We start from the raw sequence: 18,083 nt of genomic DNA on the forward strand, positions 1-18,083 counted from the left end.
ATGTGGTGCCCAGAGTTGACCATAATACTTTAGCTAAGGCCTAACCAGTGTTTTGTAAAGTTTAGCATAACTTCCTTGCTTTTGTACTCTATGCCTCTATTAATAAAGCCCAGGATCCCATATGCTTTTTGAACAGCCTTTTCAACTTGTCCTGCCACCTTCAAAAATTTGTGTGTGTGTACTCCCAGGTCTCTCTGTTCCTGCACCCCCTTTAAAATTGTACCATTTAGTTTATATTGCCTCTCCTCATTCTTCCTACCAAAATGTATCACTTCACACTTCTCTGCGTTAAATTTAATTTGCATGTATCTGCCCATTTCACCAGTCTGTCTGTGTCCTCCTGAAGTCTTATACTATCGTCCACATTGTTTTCTACATTTCCGAGTTTTGTGTCATCTGCAAACTTTGAAATTATACCCAAGTCCAGGTCATTAATATATATCAAAAAGAGCAGTGATCCTAATACTGACCCCTGGGGAACACCACTGTATACTTCCCTCCAGTCTGAAAAACAACCATTCACCACGATTCTCTGCTTTCTGTCCCCTAGCCAATTTTGTATCCACGCTTTCACTGTCCCTTTAATCCCATGGGCTTTAATTTTGCTAACAAGGTCTAATATGTGGTATTATCAAATGCCTTTTGAAAGTTCATAAACACATCAACCACCATACTATCCTCATCAACCCTCTCTGTTACTTCATCAAAGAACTCAATCAAGTTAATCAAACACGAGTTTAACAAATCTGTGCTGACTTTCATTTATTAGTCCATACTTTTCCAAGTGCTAATTAATTTTGTCCCAGATTATTGTCGCTAAAAGTTTCCTCACCACCGACATTAGGTTGACTGGCCTGTAATTGCCGGGTTTATTTTTTTTGTTGGTTGAGTAGAATGGGCCTATACTCTCTGGAGTTTAGAAGAATGAGAGGTGATCTCATTGAAACATAATAAGATTCTGAGGGGGCTTGACAGGGTAGATGCTGTTTCCCCCGGCTGGAGAGTCTAGAACTAGGGGGCATAGTCGCAGGATACGGGTTCGGCCATTTAAGACTGAGATGAGGAGGAATTTCTTCAGTGAGGGTTGTGAATTTTTGGAATTCTTTAGCCCAGAGGGCTGTGGATGCTGAGTCATTGAGTATATTCAAGGCTGAGATCGATAGATTTTTGGACTCTAGGAAAATCAAGGGACATGGGGATCGGGCAGGAAAGTGGGGTTGAGGTCGAAGATCAGCCATGATCTGATTGAATGGCGGAGCAGGCTCAAGGGGGCCGTATGGCCTATTCCTGCCTCTATTTCTTATGTTCTTATGTTTTGAACAGGGCTGTAACATTTGCAATCCTCCAGTCCTCCGGCACCATCCCCATATCTAAGGACGATTGGAAGATTGTGGCCAGAGCCTCCGCAGTTTCCACCCTGACTTCCCTCAGTAACCTAGGATGCATCCCATCTGGATCGGGGTGACTTTTCTACTTTGAGTACTGCCATTCTTTTAAGTACCTCCTCTTTAGCTATTTTTATCCTATCCAATATCACTATTACCTCCTCCTTTACTGCTACAATAGCAACATCCTCTTTAGTGAAGACAGATGCAAAGTATTCATTTAGTACCTCAGCCATGCCCTCTGCCTCCATAAGAAGATCTCCTTTTTTATCCCTAATCGGTTCCACCTTTCCTTTGACTACCCTTTTACTATTAATATGCTTCTAAAAGACTTTTGGGTTCCCTTTTATTTTAGCTGCTAATCTATTCTCATACTCTCGTCCCTCTTATTCCCTTTTTTACACCTCCTCTGTACTTTCTGTATTCAGCCTGGCTCTCTCATGTATTATGAACCTTACATTCGTCATAAGACTCCTTTTTCTGTTTCATTTTAATCTCTTTATCTTTAGTCATCCAGGATGAGTCTACTCTATACCCGAACCAACTCCTCCCTGAAGGCCCTCCCCATGTTCAATTACTGTTTTGCCTACCAATTTTTGATTCCAATTCACCTGGGCACCCCGTCCGTCTTGAACAGAGCCCTCCTGCCCTAGGAATCTGAAGACCTCCCTCCCGACCATTGCTCCAACCATGCATTAACCTGTCTTATCCTACTATTCCTGTATTCCCTAGTGTGTGGCACTGGGAGTAATCTAGGTAAATAAATTCATGTCATTGTAATAAGTAGTATAATGCATATAAAAAAATTATTTTTCCAACTGACAGATAACAATGGTTTCATTAGTAAAACACACAAGTCAAAAACCACAAACAAATTTTAATAGTACTACCCATACGATGTAATTTTTATTAACTATCATATTTTATGAAACTCCTAAAATAGCACTGAATATTCCTCAGTTATCTGGCTTTTAATAGTTGCTGTATTCCTGATTTTCTTTTAGTCTGAAGACAGTAATAGATGTTACATACTTTTGTCTGAAATGTTTTTTTATTTAGATTAAAAATGTGTTACAAATTTACTTTTTATTTACAATTAAAGGAAATGTAAAAGCAAACATTTTTTAGTTGACTAATCGTATATTTGTATCTGGGTTCAGTATTATAATAAAGAGTACATGAATTCCAGTGTGAAAATTCATTTCAGTGCTCACTCTTCTTTCCATTTATTTAACTATGAAAACTTTTTAGCTTTCTTTTTCTTTTAGTCAAAGCACCCAAAGTGAATTTACTTGGGTCTCCTTATTGCAATATCTTTATCTTAAAATTCTGAGCAAATATATGTTTAGGGCTAAGTTCCTGTGGAAGGCTATCCTCAATGTCAGTAATTTTGTGACTTAAATGACGTGATATGAGAATTGGGATAACAATTATAATAGATCTTTCCTCTTTTTTATCCTTTGCATACATTACGGCTAGGCCTTTTCTTTAACAGGAGAAATCATACGATAAATTACCTGTTTGAGTTTTGTTTGCTATTGCCTTCTGATCTTCGTGCATTTTGTAACCATAGTTGTAGATCAGTCTTGTGTTTTGTTTTGTTGGTGCCGCCAGCAGTGTAACTTCGCGGTGTGCCAAGCTTCTGTTTGCTTCACAAAAGATCAAAACAATGGAAAGTGATCTTTGAGAATAATAGGTTTTGTTTGATAATCCAACTCCAGTATGAACCTTTGGAATGGTATATCTAAAATGCATATGCAGTTCAGGTAAAAGTGATTTACAGGACAACTTAATCAGTTACAAGACTGCAGGTACAAGAGAATAGTTGAATTAGGCTCACAGATTTGGGAATCAGACATTGGACTCTTCTGTCACTTGGCAGTACTTAATTAGCGCAGAAGAACATAAGTCAAGTATAACAACATCTTGCTTTTATATAGTGCCTTTAACGTAGAAAAACGTCCCAAGGCGCTTCCGAGAAGCTTGATCAAAAAACTAGATGCCGAGCCAAAGAAGGTGATATTAGGAAGGGTGATATTTAGCCGCCAGTGGTGGGGTGAAGAGAGTGGGGATGCATAAGAGGCCAGAGTTGGAGGAAGACAGAGTTCTCGGAGGTTGGTAGGGCTGGAGAAAGTTAAAGATAGGGAGGAACAAGGCCATGGAGGGATTTAAACACAAAGATGAAAATTTAAAATGTGAGGCATTGGTGGACTGTGAGCCAATATAGGTCAGCAAGCACAGGGTTGTGACAGATGAGCGGTACTTGGTATGGGACAGCACCGTATCCAAATGCCCATCGCTCATTTGTAATCTTAGGTGGTGAGCATCTGCAGGCTGTTTGACCATAGAAGGAAAGGACTTTCGACCATAGAACCTCATCCTTCCAGTACCCTAACTCCCATTTTAATATCGAACTACATTTGTAACTTCCCCAATGTTTTTGACTGGATTACTGTGCCTGGGTAATTATTTCAAACACTGATCATTCTGTGAGTAAAGAAGTTCTTCCTAATATCTGTTTTTATATTTTACATTTCACTCCTTTTAAATTTGTTATCTCAGTCTTCTTTTCTGACTTATTTCTGGGTTTGCTTTATTTACTAGTGGTACAAGGCAACCTAAAAATAAGTCAACCGAAGGAACACGTGGATTTAATATAATTTTTTTAAAAACAGTAGTAATGGAGAAAGTGATGAAACTTAAGATAGACAAATCTGCAGGACCTGATGGTTTCCACCTCAGGGTATTAAAAGAAATAGATGAGGAAATTGCAGATGTGATGGGTATAATTTTCCAGGAATTGTGCCTATGGGTTGGAGAATTGTAAATGTCACCCCGTTATTTAAGGAAAGAGAAAGAAACCAGATAACTACAGACCTGTCAGTTTAACATCAATTATGGGGAAGTTACTGGAAACTGTCAGAAGCAGTGTGACTGAACACTTGGACAAGTATGAGCTGATCAAAGAGAGTTGGCATGGATTTGTGAATGTTAGGTCAAGTCTGACTTTTTTTGAGGAGATTACAGGGATATTGGGTAGGGGAGTATCTTTGGCTGTTATTCAGAAGGCATTTTATAAGGTTCCACATGAGATTATTATCAAAAATGAAGCCGCATAGAATTGGAGGTAACCTTGTGAACATGGGTCGGTAATTAGTTGGGAGGTAGGAGACAGAGTAGGGATAAGAGGAACGTTCTCTGATTGGCAGGATGTGACGTAGTGTTTCCCAGGGATCTGTACTGGGCCTCAGCTTTCCACCATATATTTAAGGACTTGCAGGAAGGAATAGAGAGTTGAATGTTAAAATTTGCAAATGATGGTAAGTTTGGAGGCATAGTAAGTTGTGTAGATAGAAGCAGGAAGTTACAATGGGACATAGACAGCCTGACTGGGCAAAACTATGGCAGATGGAGTCCAATGTGGGGAAGTGTGGGGTTATTCCCTTTTGGATCTAATGTCATAGAATGGTTACAGTGCGGAAGGAGGCCATTCGGCCCATCGAGTCTGTGCCGGCTCTCTGCAAGAGCAGTCCAGCGAGTCCCATTCCCCCGCCCTTTCCCCGTAGCCCTACAAATTTTTTCCCTTCAAGTACTTATCCAATTCCTTTTGAAATCCACGATTGAACCTGCCTCCACCACCCCCTCAAGCAGTGCACACCACTCGCTGTGTAAAAAAAAAAGTTCTTCCTCATGTCACCTTTGGTTCTTTTGCCAATCACCGTAAATCTCTGCCCTCTGGTTCTTGACCCTTCCGCAAGTGGGAACAATTTCTCTCTATCTACTCTGTCTAGACCCTTCATGATTTTGAATACCTCTATCAAATCTCCTCTCAACTTTCTCTGTTCTAAGGAGAACAACCCCAGCTTCTCCAGTCTATCCACGTAACTGAAGTCATTCATCCCTGGAACCATTCTAGTAAATCTCTTCTGTACCTTCTCTAAAGTTTCCCCACCGCCGAGGTTAAACTGACTGGCCTGTAGTTGCTAGGTTTATTCTTGCACCCTTTTTTGAACAAGGGTGTAACATTTGCAGTTCTCCAGTCCTCTGGCCTCACCCTCGTATCTAAGGATGATTGGAAGATTATGGCCAGTACCTCTGCAATTTCCCTCAGCAACCTATGGGATAAAAGGGTCATTTTCAAAATGGCAATCTGTAACTAGTGGAGTGCTGCAGGGATCAGTGCTGGGGCCTCAACTATTTACAATATATATCAATGACTTGGATGAAGGAACAGAGTATCTTGTGGCCAAATTTGCTGATGATACAAAGATAGGTGGAAAAGCAAGTTGTGATGAGGACACAAAGTGTCTGCAAAGGGATATTGACAGGTTAAGCGAACGGGCAAAAATCTGGCAGATGGAATATAATGTGGGAAAATGTGAAGTCATCCACTTTGGGAGGAAAAATAAAAAAGCAAAATATTATTTGAATGGAGAAATACTACAAAATGCTGCGGTACAGAGGGATCTGGGTGTCCTCGTATGTGAAACACAAAAAGTCAACATACAGGTGCAGCAGGTAATTCGGAAAGCAAATGGAATATTGGCCTTTATTTCTAGGGAGATGGAGTATAAAAGCAGGAAAGTCATGCTACAACTGTACAGGGTGCTGGTGAGACCACACCTGGAGTACTGCGTATAGTTCTGGTGCCCTTATTTAAGGAAGGACATACTTGCATTGGAGGCAGTTCAGAGAAGGTTCACCAGGTTGATTCTGGGTATGGAAGGGTTGTCTTATGAGGAAAGATTGAACAGGTTGGGTCTATACTCATTGGAGTTTAGAAGAATGAGAGGAGATCTTATTGAAACATACAAGATTCTGAGGGGACTCGATAGGGTAGATGCTGAGAGGGGGAATCTAAAACTAGTGGACATGGTCTCAGACTAAGGGGTCGCCCATTTAAGACGGAAATGAGGAGGAATTTCTTCTCCCAGAGGGTCGTGAATCTTTGGAATTCTTTACCCCAAACAGCTGTGGAGGCTGAGTCATTGGATACATTCAAGGCTGAGTTAGACAAATTTTTGATCAGGGGAAAGTGGAGTTGAGGTAAAAATCAGATCAGCCACGATCTCACTAAATGGCGGAGCAGGCTTGAGGGGCCGAATGGCATACTGCTCCTATCTCTTATGGTCTTATAGTCTATGATGCATCCCATCCGGACTGGGTGACTTATCTACTTTAAGTACAGCCAGCCTTTCTAGTATCTCCTCAATATCAATTTTTAGCTCATTCAGTATCTCAACTACCCCTTCTTTTACTGTGACTTTGGCAGCATCTTCTTCCTTAGAAAAGACAAATGCAAAGTACTCATTTAGTATCTCAGCCATGCCGTCTGCTTCCATGCGTAGATCTCCTTTTTGGTCCCTAATCAGACCTACCCCTCCTCTTACTACCCGTTTACTGTTTGTATGCCCATAGAAGACTTTTGGATTCCCTTTTATGTTAGCCGTCAGTCTATACTCATACTCTCTCTTTGCCCCTATTATCTCCTCTCTGAACTTTCTATACTCAGCCTAATTCTCACATGTTATCGACCTGACACCTGACATACGGCCCTATTTTCTGCTTCATCTTATCTCTATCTCTTTCGTCATCCAGGGAGCTCTGCTTTTAGTTGCCCTATCTTTCCACCTTGTGGGAATGTACCTAGACTTTCCCCAACCATCTCTTTTTAAAGGCCATCCGTCGTTCGATTACAGTTTTGCCTGCCAATCTTTGATTCCAATTTACCTGGGCCAGATCTGTTCTCGACTTTAGACCACTCCAAATTTTCCCACATTATACTCCATCTGCCACCTTACTGCCCAATCCACTTAACCTGTCGATATCCCTTTGTAGCCTCTTTGCATCCTCCTCACAATTTACTTTCCCACCTAGCTTTGTAGCATCAGCAAACTTGGAGACATTACATTTGGTCCCCTCATCTAAATCATTGATATAGATTGTAAATAGCTGAGGCCCAAGCACTGATCCTTGAGGCACCCCACTGGTTACAACCTGCCAACCTGAAAATGACCCGTTTATTCCTACTCTCTGTTTTCTGTCTGTCAACCAATCCTGAATCCATGTTAATATATTACCCCCAATCCCATGAGCCCTAATCTTGTGTAACAATCTCTTGTGTCTACCTTTTATCGTAATGATTGTCCTGTATGCTAAATCCAGAGAAGGAACTTGAAGACCTCAGTTCATTAAACCCTCTAAATTTAGTGAAATTGGGTTTTATAAATTAGTAAAACATCCTAATTAGAGTTTTTGCAGGATCGTCCCCTGCACATCTGCTTGATTTTAATCATTTCTGGGCATACCCTCTTAAGCACTCGTGCTTGAATTCTCCACCCTCAGTAGGATGATGGCTATTCCTGAGTCACTGATCAGTGGCTGTTGCCATCTTGGTGGTTCTAAACGCATGCTCTTTATGGATACTATTAAAACTAAACCTTGCTCAATAATCTTGACGCTCTCTTCATTGCCCCAGTATGTGGAGACTGACCAAATCAGCAAATGGTTTGTCTTTGTGAGACATCTCCTTGGTGACTCCATAGTGCAGACTGCACTGTTGCTTCTCAGTTGTGGTGGATCATAGAATCATAGGAAATTTACTGCGCGGAAAGTGGCCATTCGGCCCATCGTGTCTGTGGCGGCCGAAAATGAGCCACCCAGCCTAATCCCACTTTCCAGCACTTGGTTCGTAGCCTTGTAGGTTATGGCACTTCATGTGCATATTCAAGTACTTTTTAAATGTGATGAGAGTTTCTGCCTCTACCATCCTTTCAGGCAGTGAGTTCCAGACCCCTGCCACCCTCTGGGTGAAAACATTTTTCCTCAGCTCACCTCTAATCTTTCTACCAATCACTTTAGATCTATGCCCCCTAATTATTGACCTCTCTGCTAGGGGAAGTAGGTCCTTCCTATCCACTCTATCTAGGCCCTTCATAATTTTGTACACCTCAATTAAATCACCCCTCAGCCTCCTCTGTTTCAAAGGAAACAACCCCAACCTATCCAATCTTTCTTCATAGCTAAAATTCTCCAGTCCTGGCAACATCCTTGTAAATCTCCTCTGTACCTTTACTAGTACAATCGCATCTTTCCTGTAATGTGGTGACCAGAACTGTATGCAGTACTCAAGCTGTGGCCTAACTGGTGTTTTATACAGTTCAAGCATAACCCCCCTGCTCTTCTATTCTATGCCTTGGCTAATAAAGGAAAGTATCCCATATGCCTTCTCATAAGCCAAGTGGTGCATAAATAAGTTCAGCTGTAAGTGCTGTTGCTGGGATCTGTGTGCCCTGCCCCCAGATCAAATCCACAGTTGGACGATGCATCTGCACATTGACATAGCAACAAACATGTTTGAGATTTGGTCCAGCTGTCTTTGTATAGTCAGATGTGTTTCATTAATGTTGCCAAAATCCGATCATGCTCAGTATTACACCATGGCCAGTGCTGAAGTGTTTTAATGATTATGTATTGTTGGGTTCAACTTGCAGGATGAAAAAGTGCTGACTTTCCTCTGCTCCTTCCCCTGTAGGATATTAAATCCAAGCTTGGTGTCTCCTAATCACTAATTTCTAATTTCTTCTCTTTTCGATCTTGATCCAGAACAATGGCCCTTGCCCCTTTGCTTAGGTTTCTCCCTGAGAGGGGAGAAAAAAATCTGCTATTGCTGTAATAACAGCCATTGTACAGTGGATTAAAGAACTGCATCCCTTACTGTCTGCCACTTTATTCAATCTTCACAGCTGCCACTGCTTCCAACTCTCACTTCAGCGTTCGACCTCTCTCTCGCTCTCTCTTCTACGACGGTGCAAAAAAAGCCTCTTTCACCTACAGTCATACTGATATGGTCTTATGTGATTTGAACAATCAGTAGCAGCATTGATAACTGCCATAATCTGTTCAGATTCAAGTTTACATGAATTTCTTTTTCTTATTTATGATACAGAAAATCCTCCAAATCCAAAATCCAGAACATCTAAAATGCTGGTCATTAAGAAGGTCCTCAAAGAAGAACCAATACTACCAGGATACCCTCTGACAGGGGGATCTCATCCCCAGCCTGTGAAGAATGGGACAGGACCCCGTGTATATAAGGGATTGGTTCCCAAGGCTGCTGGTTCTCCAGCAAAGGTAGGTTGCAACATCACCTCCATGGACAATAACAATCCTAGTTTAATTTATGGTATGGGAAGTTTCTAACTACCTTTCCATTTAAAAAAAAATGTATGTACCCATTTCTTCTTCAGGAATGAGGGTTTAGTATTCTGGTCTCTTCTTCCCTCTCACCCATTTAAGTGTAGCCTGGTTCAGATGCCAGTAGAGGTTGGAATTTGAAACTCTAGTTTTGTGCTTTTTAAATGCATAGGTAACTCTTAGACAACATATTGATAAATGTCTAGATTAAAGCAGTACTTTAATTTGCAATTATTTGGATAAATATCCATCAAATACTTTGCATGACAGTTTTAACTAATTTTTATGGTTTTAGTTGTCAAGATGCAAAAATCCTAAATACATCTCTACTAAGTAAATGTCATAATATTAGTGATATGTCATGATAAATATTTAATATTTGTAATCCTGTGTTGGAATTCTGTATTCCTGTTTTGTGTGTGTGTCTGCATCTAAAGCTTTGTACATTATTTTAGAAGGACTTTGGTGGGGGGGGAGGTGAACCTAAGAAAGTGGAAACAAATTACTGACTTGCCACCAGACTCTTTGTACACATGCTAGAATAGCCCTCAGGTGTCCAGGGCACTTACTGCATTTGGAACCTTCCTGTCATTATACAAACTGGGATCAAAAGACCCACAGCAATTATGCCAGGCTGTGAAGCTTTGAATATTTGATGAACAGAATGAAACAGGAATAACTGTTAATCTAATCATGATGGTATTTGATGTTAATTTTGATTTCAGGAACTTCCTTTTTACTGCTATTTAAATCAGACTCCACAGTGCATTAAAATCTCTAACTAACCTGAAGCTTTTAAAAATACTTTGGAACAGAAATACTCAAGAGTATGGAAAAACAGAAAAATATTGAGCTTTATAGGGCCAGACTTCAACAGAATGCAAAATGTTTTTTTTAAGTTATTAGAGCACAGTAATGGTTGGGAGATGGTAGTGGTTGTTGGAGGCCAATCATCTCAGCCCCGGGACATCGCTGCAGGAGTTCCTCATGACAGTGTCCTAGCCCCAACCATCTTCAGCTGCTTCATCATTGACCTTCCCTCCATCATAAGGTCAGAATTGGGGATGTTCGCTGATGATTGAACAGTGTTCAGTTCCATTCGCAACCCCTCAGATAATGAAGCAGTCCGTGCCTGCATGCAATAAGACCTGACAACATCCAGGCTTGGGCTGATAAGTGGCAAGTAACATTCACGCCAGGTAATGACTATCTCCAACAAGAGAGAGTCTAACCACCTCCCCTTGATATTCAATGGCATTACCATCGCCGAATCCCCCACCGTCAACATCCTGGGGGCCAACCATTGACCAGAAACTTAATCAGATCAACCGCATAAATACTGTTGCTACAAGAGCAGGTCAGAGGCTGGGTATTCTGCAGCGAGTGACTCACCTCCTGACTCTCCAAAACCTTTCCACCATTTACAAGGCACAAGTCAGGAGTGTGATGGAATACTCTACACTTGCCTGGATGAATGCAGCTCCAACAACACTCAAGAAGCTCGACACCGTCTAGGACGAAGCAGCCCACTTGATTGGCTCCCCATCCAACATCTTAAACATTCATTCCGGCGCACCGTGGCTGCAGTGTGTACCATCTACAAGATGCACTGCAGCAACTCACCAAGGCTTGTTTGACAGCACCTCCCAAATCCGTGACCTCTACCACCTAGAAGGACAAGGGCAGTAAGTGCATGGAAACAACACCAACTGCACTGTCCCCTCCAAGTCATACACCATCCTGACTTGAAAATATATTACCGTTCCTTCATTGTCACTGGGTCAAAATCCTGGAACTCCCTACCTAACAGCACTGTGGGAGTACCTTCACTACATGTACTGTAGCGGTTCAAGAAGGTGGCTCACCACCACCTTCTCAAGGGCAATTAGGGATGGGCAATAAATACTGGCCTTGCCAGCGCGCCCACATCCCATGAACGAATAAAAAAAAATCTGCAGTAGAAAAATGTGTTTAAGGAAATGTTGGCGAGGCCACAATTGAAATTGATTCAGGCCAAATTAAACTGATTTAAAGGACAACAGTGGCCAATGTGGTTAAGTAGGGATATAAAGAGTCCTATTAAGGGTTACTAGCAGGCTTTCAAAACATACAAGTGTTTCAGTAATCGGGAGGATTGGGTATATTACAAAGAAAAGCAAAACCAATAAGAAATTTTTAAGTTTGCTCAGAACATCTCCGTAACAATTAAAAATTTGTTCAAATTTTCATGTATAAATAAATCAAAAGATGAAAGAAATTATTGGTCCATTTAAAAATGGTATAGGGAAGCTAGAATCTAGGGGTAAAGAAGTATTACTTCCTCAACTTCTTTACCTAGGAAGAGGGAGGCAAGTTACCCAAGTCAGATATCCGATTTACAGGAACAGCAGAGTAGGAGCTAAGCAGCTTGCAAGTAACAAAGGAAATTGTCTACTATAGTGGAGGATTCAAATACTAGGGAATGCATGTTTAAAAATTGGGAATTAAGAAGGGAAGTTGTGTAGTACCTTTATCATCCAAAGGATAATAGAGTTCTAGGATTAATTGACCAGGGAAGGCCACAGACACATTCAATATAATTGGGTTCAAAATACAGTTTGATGCATTTCTAGAGACTGGATGGAGGGATATAGTAAGAAAGTAGGCAGGTGGGGCTGATCTGTGAAAATGCCAAACTGATTTGTGTCTTGTCCTTTTCCTGTTCCTAAATATTATTATATTCTTGTACTAGTTTTATTGTGAAATCATACCTGTTAAACACCTTTTAACAGAATTAGTTAAAACCAGAACTGAGGAAACTTTTTGATCCATTTCCTGGATCTAGAGTAGGTGTGAGGACTTTGTTTGTGTGGATCTTATACATAGAAATACACAAGTTACAACATGGAAACAGGCCATTCAATCCAACCAGTCCGTGTTGGCATTTATCCTCCACATAAGCAAATAATTCTAATTAATTTACCCATCCCATATCCCTTGAACCCCTTTTCCTTCATTCAATATCCAGTCTAATGTTGAATGTTGACATAGTTTTTGCCTCAACCACTAACCCTGGAAGTGAATTCCACAGCCTCATAACTCTGTGTAAAGAAGCTTCTTCTATTCTCTGATCTAAATCTTTTACATTTAACCTTGAATCTATGGCCCGTCCTTCTTGATTCAACTATTGGAAACAGTCTGCTTTTATTTACCCTGTCGCATCCTTTCATAATTTTAACCACTTTTGTTACATCGCCCCATAATATGCGTTGTTCTAACAAAAAGATTCCCAATTGTTCAAGTCTTCCTTTCACTAGCATCCTAGTGAATCTGTGTTGTACCCTCTTTAAAGCATCACTTTCCTTCCGATAGTGTGGAGCCCAAAACTGCACACAGTACTCTAATTGAGGCCTTTTTAAAGTTTTATATAGGCTCGTCATTACCACTTGACTTTTATATTCTTTATTCTTGTGATAAAACCTAGCATTCTATTGGCTTTTTTTGCAGCCGGAGATGCTGCCTTTAATGTCCTGTGAACCTGTATCCTAAATCCCTCTGGTTTTCCACAGCATCGAGCTTACTTCCATTCAAAGTACAATTACTGCTGTTTTTATACCAAACTCCATCACCTTACACTTGCACTGAATTCCATCTGCTACTTTTTAGCCCATTGTTCCATCTTATCAATATCCCTTTGATCTTGTAAAGAATTAACTATACCTCCTATGTTTGTATCATCTGCAAATTTTGACACCTCCAACCACTTTGAAAAACTTTTCTTCACTCTTACTCTCTGTTTTCTCCCTTCTAATGAATTTTTAATCCAGTTTGCTATTCTCACCCTAATTTCATACTCCTTAAACTTCTCTAGTAATCTCTTGTGTGATACCTTGCTAAAGGCTTTGCTAAAATCCATGTATGCAACATCTGCTGTATTTTCCCACATCGACCATGTCTGTTGCCTCCTCAAAGAATTCTATTAGGTTTGCCAAGCATGACCTCACAACGTCCCAAAGTGTTTCACAGTCAGTGAAGTATTTTGAAGTGTCGCAATGTAGGGAAACGAGGCAGCTAATTTGTACACAGCAAGATCCTACAAACAACAATGGGATAAATGAGCAAATAATCTGTTTTATTTTGGTGATGTTGGTTGAGGGATAAACATTGGCCAGGGCACTAGGATCATGCCCCGCTCTTCTTCCAATTGTGCCATTTGATCTTTTACATCCACCTTGGTTAACAAATGGAGCTTCATCTGAAAGATGGATTAGGGTATTACGCAGTTGTGCGCCTCATTATAGAAAGGATATTCAAGCCACAGAGAGCGTAGAGTGTAGAATCACCAGGATTATGCCAGCGATGAGAAACTAGTTATAAGAAGAGACTTGAGGTAAAAGGAAGAATGACTTGCATTTATATAGTGCCTTTCTCAGCCTGAGGATTTTCCAAATAAAGTACTTTTGAAGTGTTGTAATGTAGGAAATGCAGCAGCCAATTTGCGCACAGCAAGGTCTGGCAAACAGCAATGTGATAATGACTAGATAATCTATTTTTTTAAAAAAGTGATATTGTTTGAGGGATAAATATTAGCCAGAACACCGGGGAGAATTCTCCTGCTCTTCTTCGAAATAATGCCAAGAGATCTTTTACATCTACCTGAGTTAACAGACGAGGTCTCAGTTTAACATCTCATCTGAAAGATGACACTTCCAACAGTGCAGCATTCCCTCAGTACTGCACTGGAGTGTCAGCCTGGATTTTGTGTTTAAGTCTCTGGCGTGGGACTTGAACCCACAACCTTCTGACTCAGAGGTGTACAGATATCTCCCTGAGAGAGAGGGGACTGAGAGACATCAGTGTACTGATACCAACTGTACCACACAGCGAAGCGATACAGTCCAGCATTGGAGAGATGAAGAGAATGGATCGTGAGCGAGTACTGGGAGATAGTTCCACTGGAGTGGAGAAAGCTAAAAGGAGATTGAATTGTTTTTTTTTGAATTATGAAAGATTTTGACAGAGTGAACAGGGAAAGACCATATCCTTTAGTTAGGGAGTCAATAATGAGAGTTATTAATTTAAAATTGTCATTGAGAGTGAGGAAAGAGGTTAGGAGAAATTTCTTGATGGAGTGGATTGTTGGAATATGGAATATACAGTGAACAGAAGTGGCCTCAGAACTGAACCCTGAGGGACACCACTACCCACTTCCAACCATTCTGAAAATTGCCCTTAACTCCTACTCCTTTCTAACCAATTTTTGATCCTGTTTGCTATCTTCCCTCTAATTCCATACCCCTTAATCTTTAGTAATCTCCTGTATGGTATCTTGTCAAAGGCTTTGCAAAAATCCATGTACACTACATCCATTACATTTTCTTCATCTATGATGTCTGTTACCTCCTCAAAGAATTCTATATTTGTCAAGCATGATCATTCCTTTTGAAACCCATGCTGACTATTTCTAACTATTTTCCCTTTATCTAGATATATAGTAATTTCATCCTTAATTAAAGACTCAAGTTTTCCATACCACAGATATGCTAACTGGCCTGTAATTACCCCATTAGCCTTGTGTATCCCTTTGGGCAATACACTAGCCACTCTCCAGTCTTCCGGTACACATCCACACTCCATAGAGACCTGACCTAACCTCTTGTGATAGACATCTGATCCTAAAATATTTTAATTTACATTCTTTTATATAAGATGCATTATTATTCTTTGTTATACTTGAATAGATGACAGACTTTCATTAATTTATATTTATGTTAGTTGCTATGAGAGGTGGCATTGCAGGATTTGTAATCTCTTCTCCACTTGGGAACTGTTCCATTGGAAACTAATAAAAAATACAAAATTCAATACAATTTGCTGCTAATATGAGCCAGCTGCTTATTACCTGTAATACTGCATCCCACTGGGAAATAATTCCCTCATTATACCTTCCATAAACTGTGACAATATTTCTGTATTTAAATCATCGTAGCTTCTCAGACAGTGATCCTCCACCACACAACCTCCTAATCACATCATTGAACAATTTTGGTTTGAGAAAAATCAAATTTGTATATATAGTTTGTTTAAAAATTGGTTCAGTGAGGACAGAACTGAAATTTAATCTGGTGATTCAAATAATGGTCACAAACCACTTGAGTTGTGCTGTTTGATGTTCTGTGAATCCCTTGATTTAGATTGTAGTCATTAATTGCTGAAAACCCATTCTATATATGAAATTTATAGTAGTGTGTGTATCCCTCGCCCACCCCTCTCTATATCCCCCTCTCTCGTCCATCTCTCTACTTCTCTATCAATCTCTTTATTTTTTTCTCTCAATCTTTGTCCTCCTCTCTCTCACTCTCCCCAATCTCTATCTATCTCTTTTGATCGATCTGTTTCTCTCTCTCTATCTTTCTGTCTCTCTATCTCTCCCCCTTGCCCCCCTCTCCTCTCCCATCCCCCACCCCCACACCACTTAATGGTTCTACTTGTAAATTATATGCCACTTACTATTGATTTTCTATTTAGCCTGCACAGTGGAAAGGCTCAGCAAAGGAGAACAAACATGGGACTCCGTTTATCAGCTTCAATGCTCTCCTAAAACCCGCACCTCAGACCTTCAGTTCATCACCAAACTCTTTGAAGGAGGTATAATTTTAATGCTTCAACTAATTATCGGAATACTTCTGTAAAACACATTTTAAAATGAACACAATCATTTAGGATCAAATTTCCATTTGGTGCTCTTAGAAATTACACTGTTGGAAAGTATAGCACTCATTTTCGGAAGGTATAGAATTGGTCTTAAGTTGCATTTACATTGGGTTTAGTGGGATGCTATGGCTACTGGCTCATGATGTGCGAGTCCCTTGCAGACACCAACAATCTCAAATTCGCTTAGGCTGGCCTCTGGTAGAGCAGGTTTTAAAAAAAAAAGTATTCCTGGCTGCCAATCTTAATGAATGTGACAAATTTGCTTTGGGTTTGTCTCTGGCTGTACTGGACGTATGCAGTGGAAGCTGGTGGCCATAGCACCCTATTAAACCCAATATAAAAGCAGTTTTCTGCAGACCATTGCCAATTTTTTGTTGCTGTAAACCAATATTTGCAGTTTTGAATATTTTTTGGTCTGTAGCTTTGCTAAAACCGAAGTGGTTGATTTGTTATGACATCTTGCAGCAGTGACCAGAGAAACTACTACTTCATTCAAGTACAGAATTTAAGTGCCTCATTCCCATTCCGCTCATTGTATGAAAAATCTAATTCAAATGGAACCCTTATTGGAAAATAGTTGTATACTTTGAGAATTCAGCTACATTAATGTGTCGAAGAGAGGGAGAATTTCATGTAATGCAAAATTCTGCCTGTGTGCAGTTTTTAAAGCATGCTAAAGTTTCCTTCTGGGAATAGAAAATTTATTTTTCGCTATTACCTTTCATGAACTGCCTATGGATGACTTTTAAAAGGAGTTTTATTTATAAAGTGCTGAATAGATGTAGCTTAAATTGCCTAATTTATTTTCAACAGATCAACAGATATTGGATCTATCAATTAGTAGAGAGAAAAAGATTAAAATTTAGCCTAAAACAAATTATAGTCTTTTACCATCACAATGACACTTTGTGCTCAGCAGAGGGTCTGAGATGATAAATGTAACATACTATGGTCATCCTCTGAATATTCACGTCACCTCAATAATTTACAAACATTCCTCATTTCTTCAGATACTAGGATCGACACATTTAGAATAGTCTAAGTTTTATTTGCTTCTCCATAAACAGGAAGTCATAACTAAAGTTGTTCAAAGCTGCAAATGTTGGTTTACAGCAACAAAAAAGCAGCATTCATCTGCCATGAACAGAAAACTGCTTTCATATTGGGTTTAATGGGGTGCTATGGCCACCAGCTCCCAGTGCGTAGGTCCAGTACAGCCAGGGGCGAACCCGAAGCAAATTTGTCACGTTCATTAAGACTGGCAGCCAGGAATACTTTTTTTAAAAACCTGCTCTACCAGTGGCCAGCCTAAGTGAATTTGAGATTGTTGCTATCTGCAAGAGACTCGCACATCAAAATGCAAAGTTTTGGATTTTTATAGTACTTTTAAAAAAAAATGGTATGTAAAGTGACTTAGTGTGGTTGCTTACAATATATAATTTTTTTAATTGGAAGAAGGATTTTTTTTTGACGCTGCACTCACAATTTTGAGATAGATTAGTTTTGAATAAATGTGTGTATTATCTACTACAGATAATCTGAACAGAAATTACTTCCATTAATTTGGATCAAGTTTTGGTAATACTGTTCTGTATAGTCACAATTATTTTAGGTCTAGAATTGAGGGAATGTGAATGTACACTGATTTTTCTGTGATTAAAAATATTACCATCAGCAAAAAATGTTGTTTATATGAGTCAATTTGATAGGGCACAAACAAGTAATGATCGTACTTATTCTTGTATAAAAGTGTTTTTGAATTCACATTATGTCTGTAGTGGATACCTGAGAGTGCAAGGCAGTAATCCA

General features: G+C 39.9%; 1 protein-coding gene across 2 annotated transcripts in view; it reads left to right on the forward strand.

Moving 5' to 3' along the window:
• The window catches only part of LOC137322991 (vasculin-like), a 72,388-nt gene that overhangs the window by 42,394 nt on the left and 11,911 nt on the right, over positions 1-18,083 (forward strand). The window contains exons 7-8 of one of the 2 annotated variants that reach the window (XM_067986300.1): positions 9,334-9,518; positions 16,089-16,208. In XM_067986300.1, coding sequence (XP_067842401.1) covers positions 9,334-9,518; positions 16,089-16,208 — 305 coding nt within the window. The remainder of the gene's footprint in view (positions 1-9,333; positions 9,519-16,088; positions 16,209-18,083) is intronic. The other variant, XM_067986311.1, reaches the window with a different exon arrangement.

The sequence above is a fragment of the Heptranchias perlo genome, chromosome 1 (genome assembly GCF_035084215.1).
Source record: "Heptranchias perlo isolate sHepPer1 chromosome 1, sHepPer1.hap1, whole genome shotgun sequence".
Classification (NCBI taxonomy): domain Eukaryota; kingdom Metazoa; phylum Chordata; class Chondrichthyes; order Hexanchiformes; family Hexanchidae; genus Heptranchias; species Heptranchias perlo.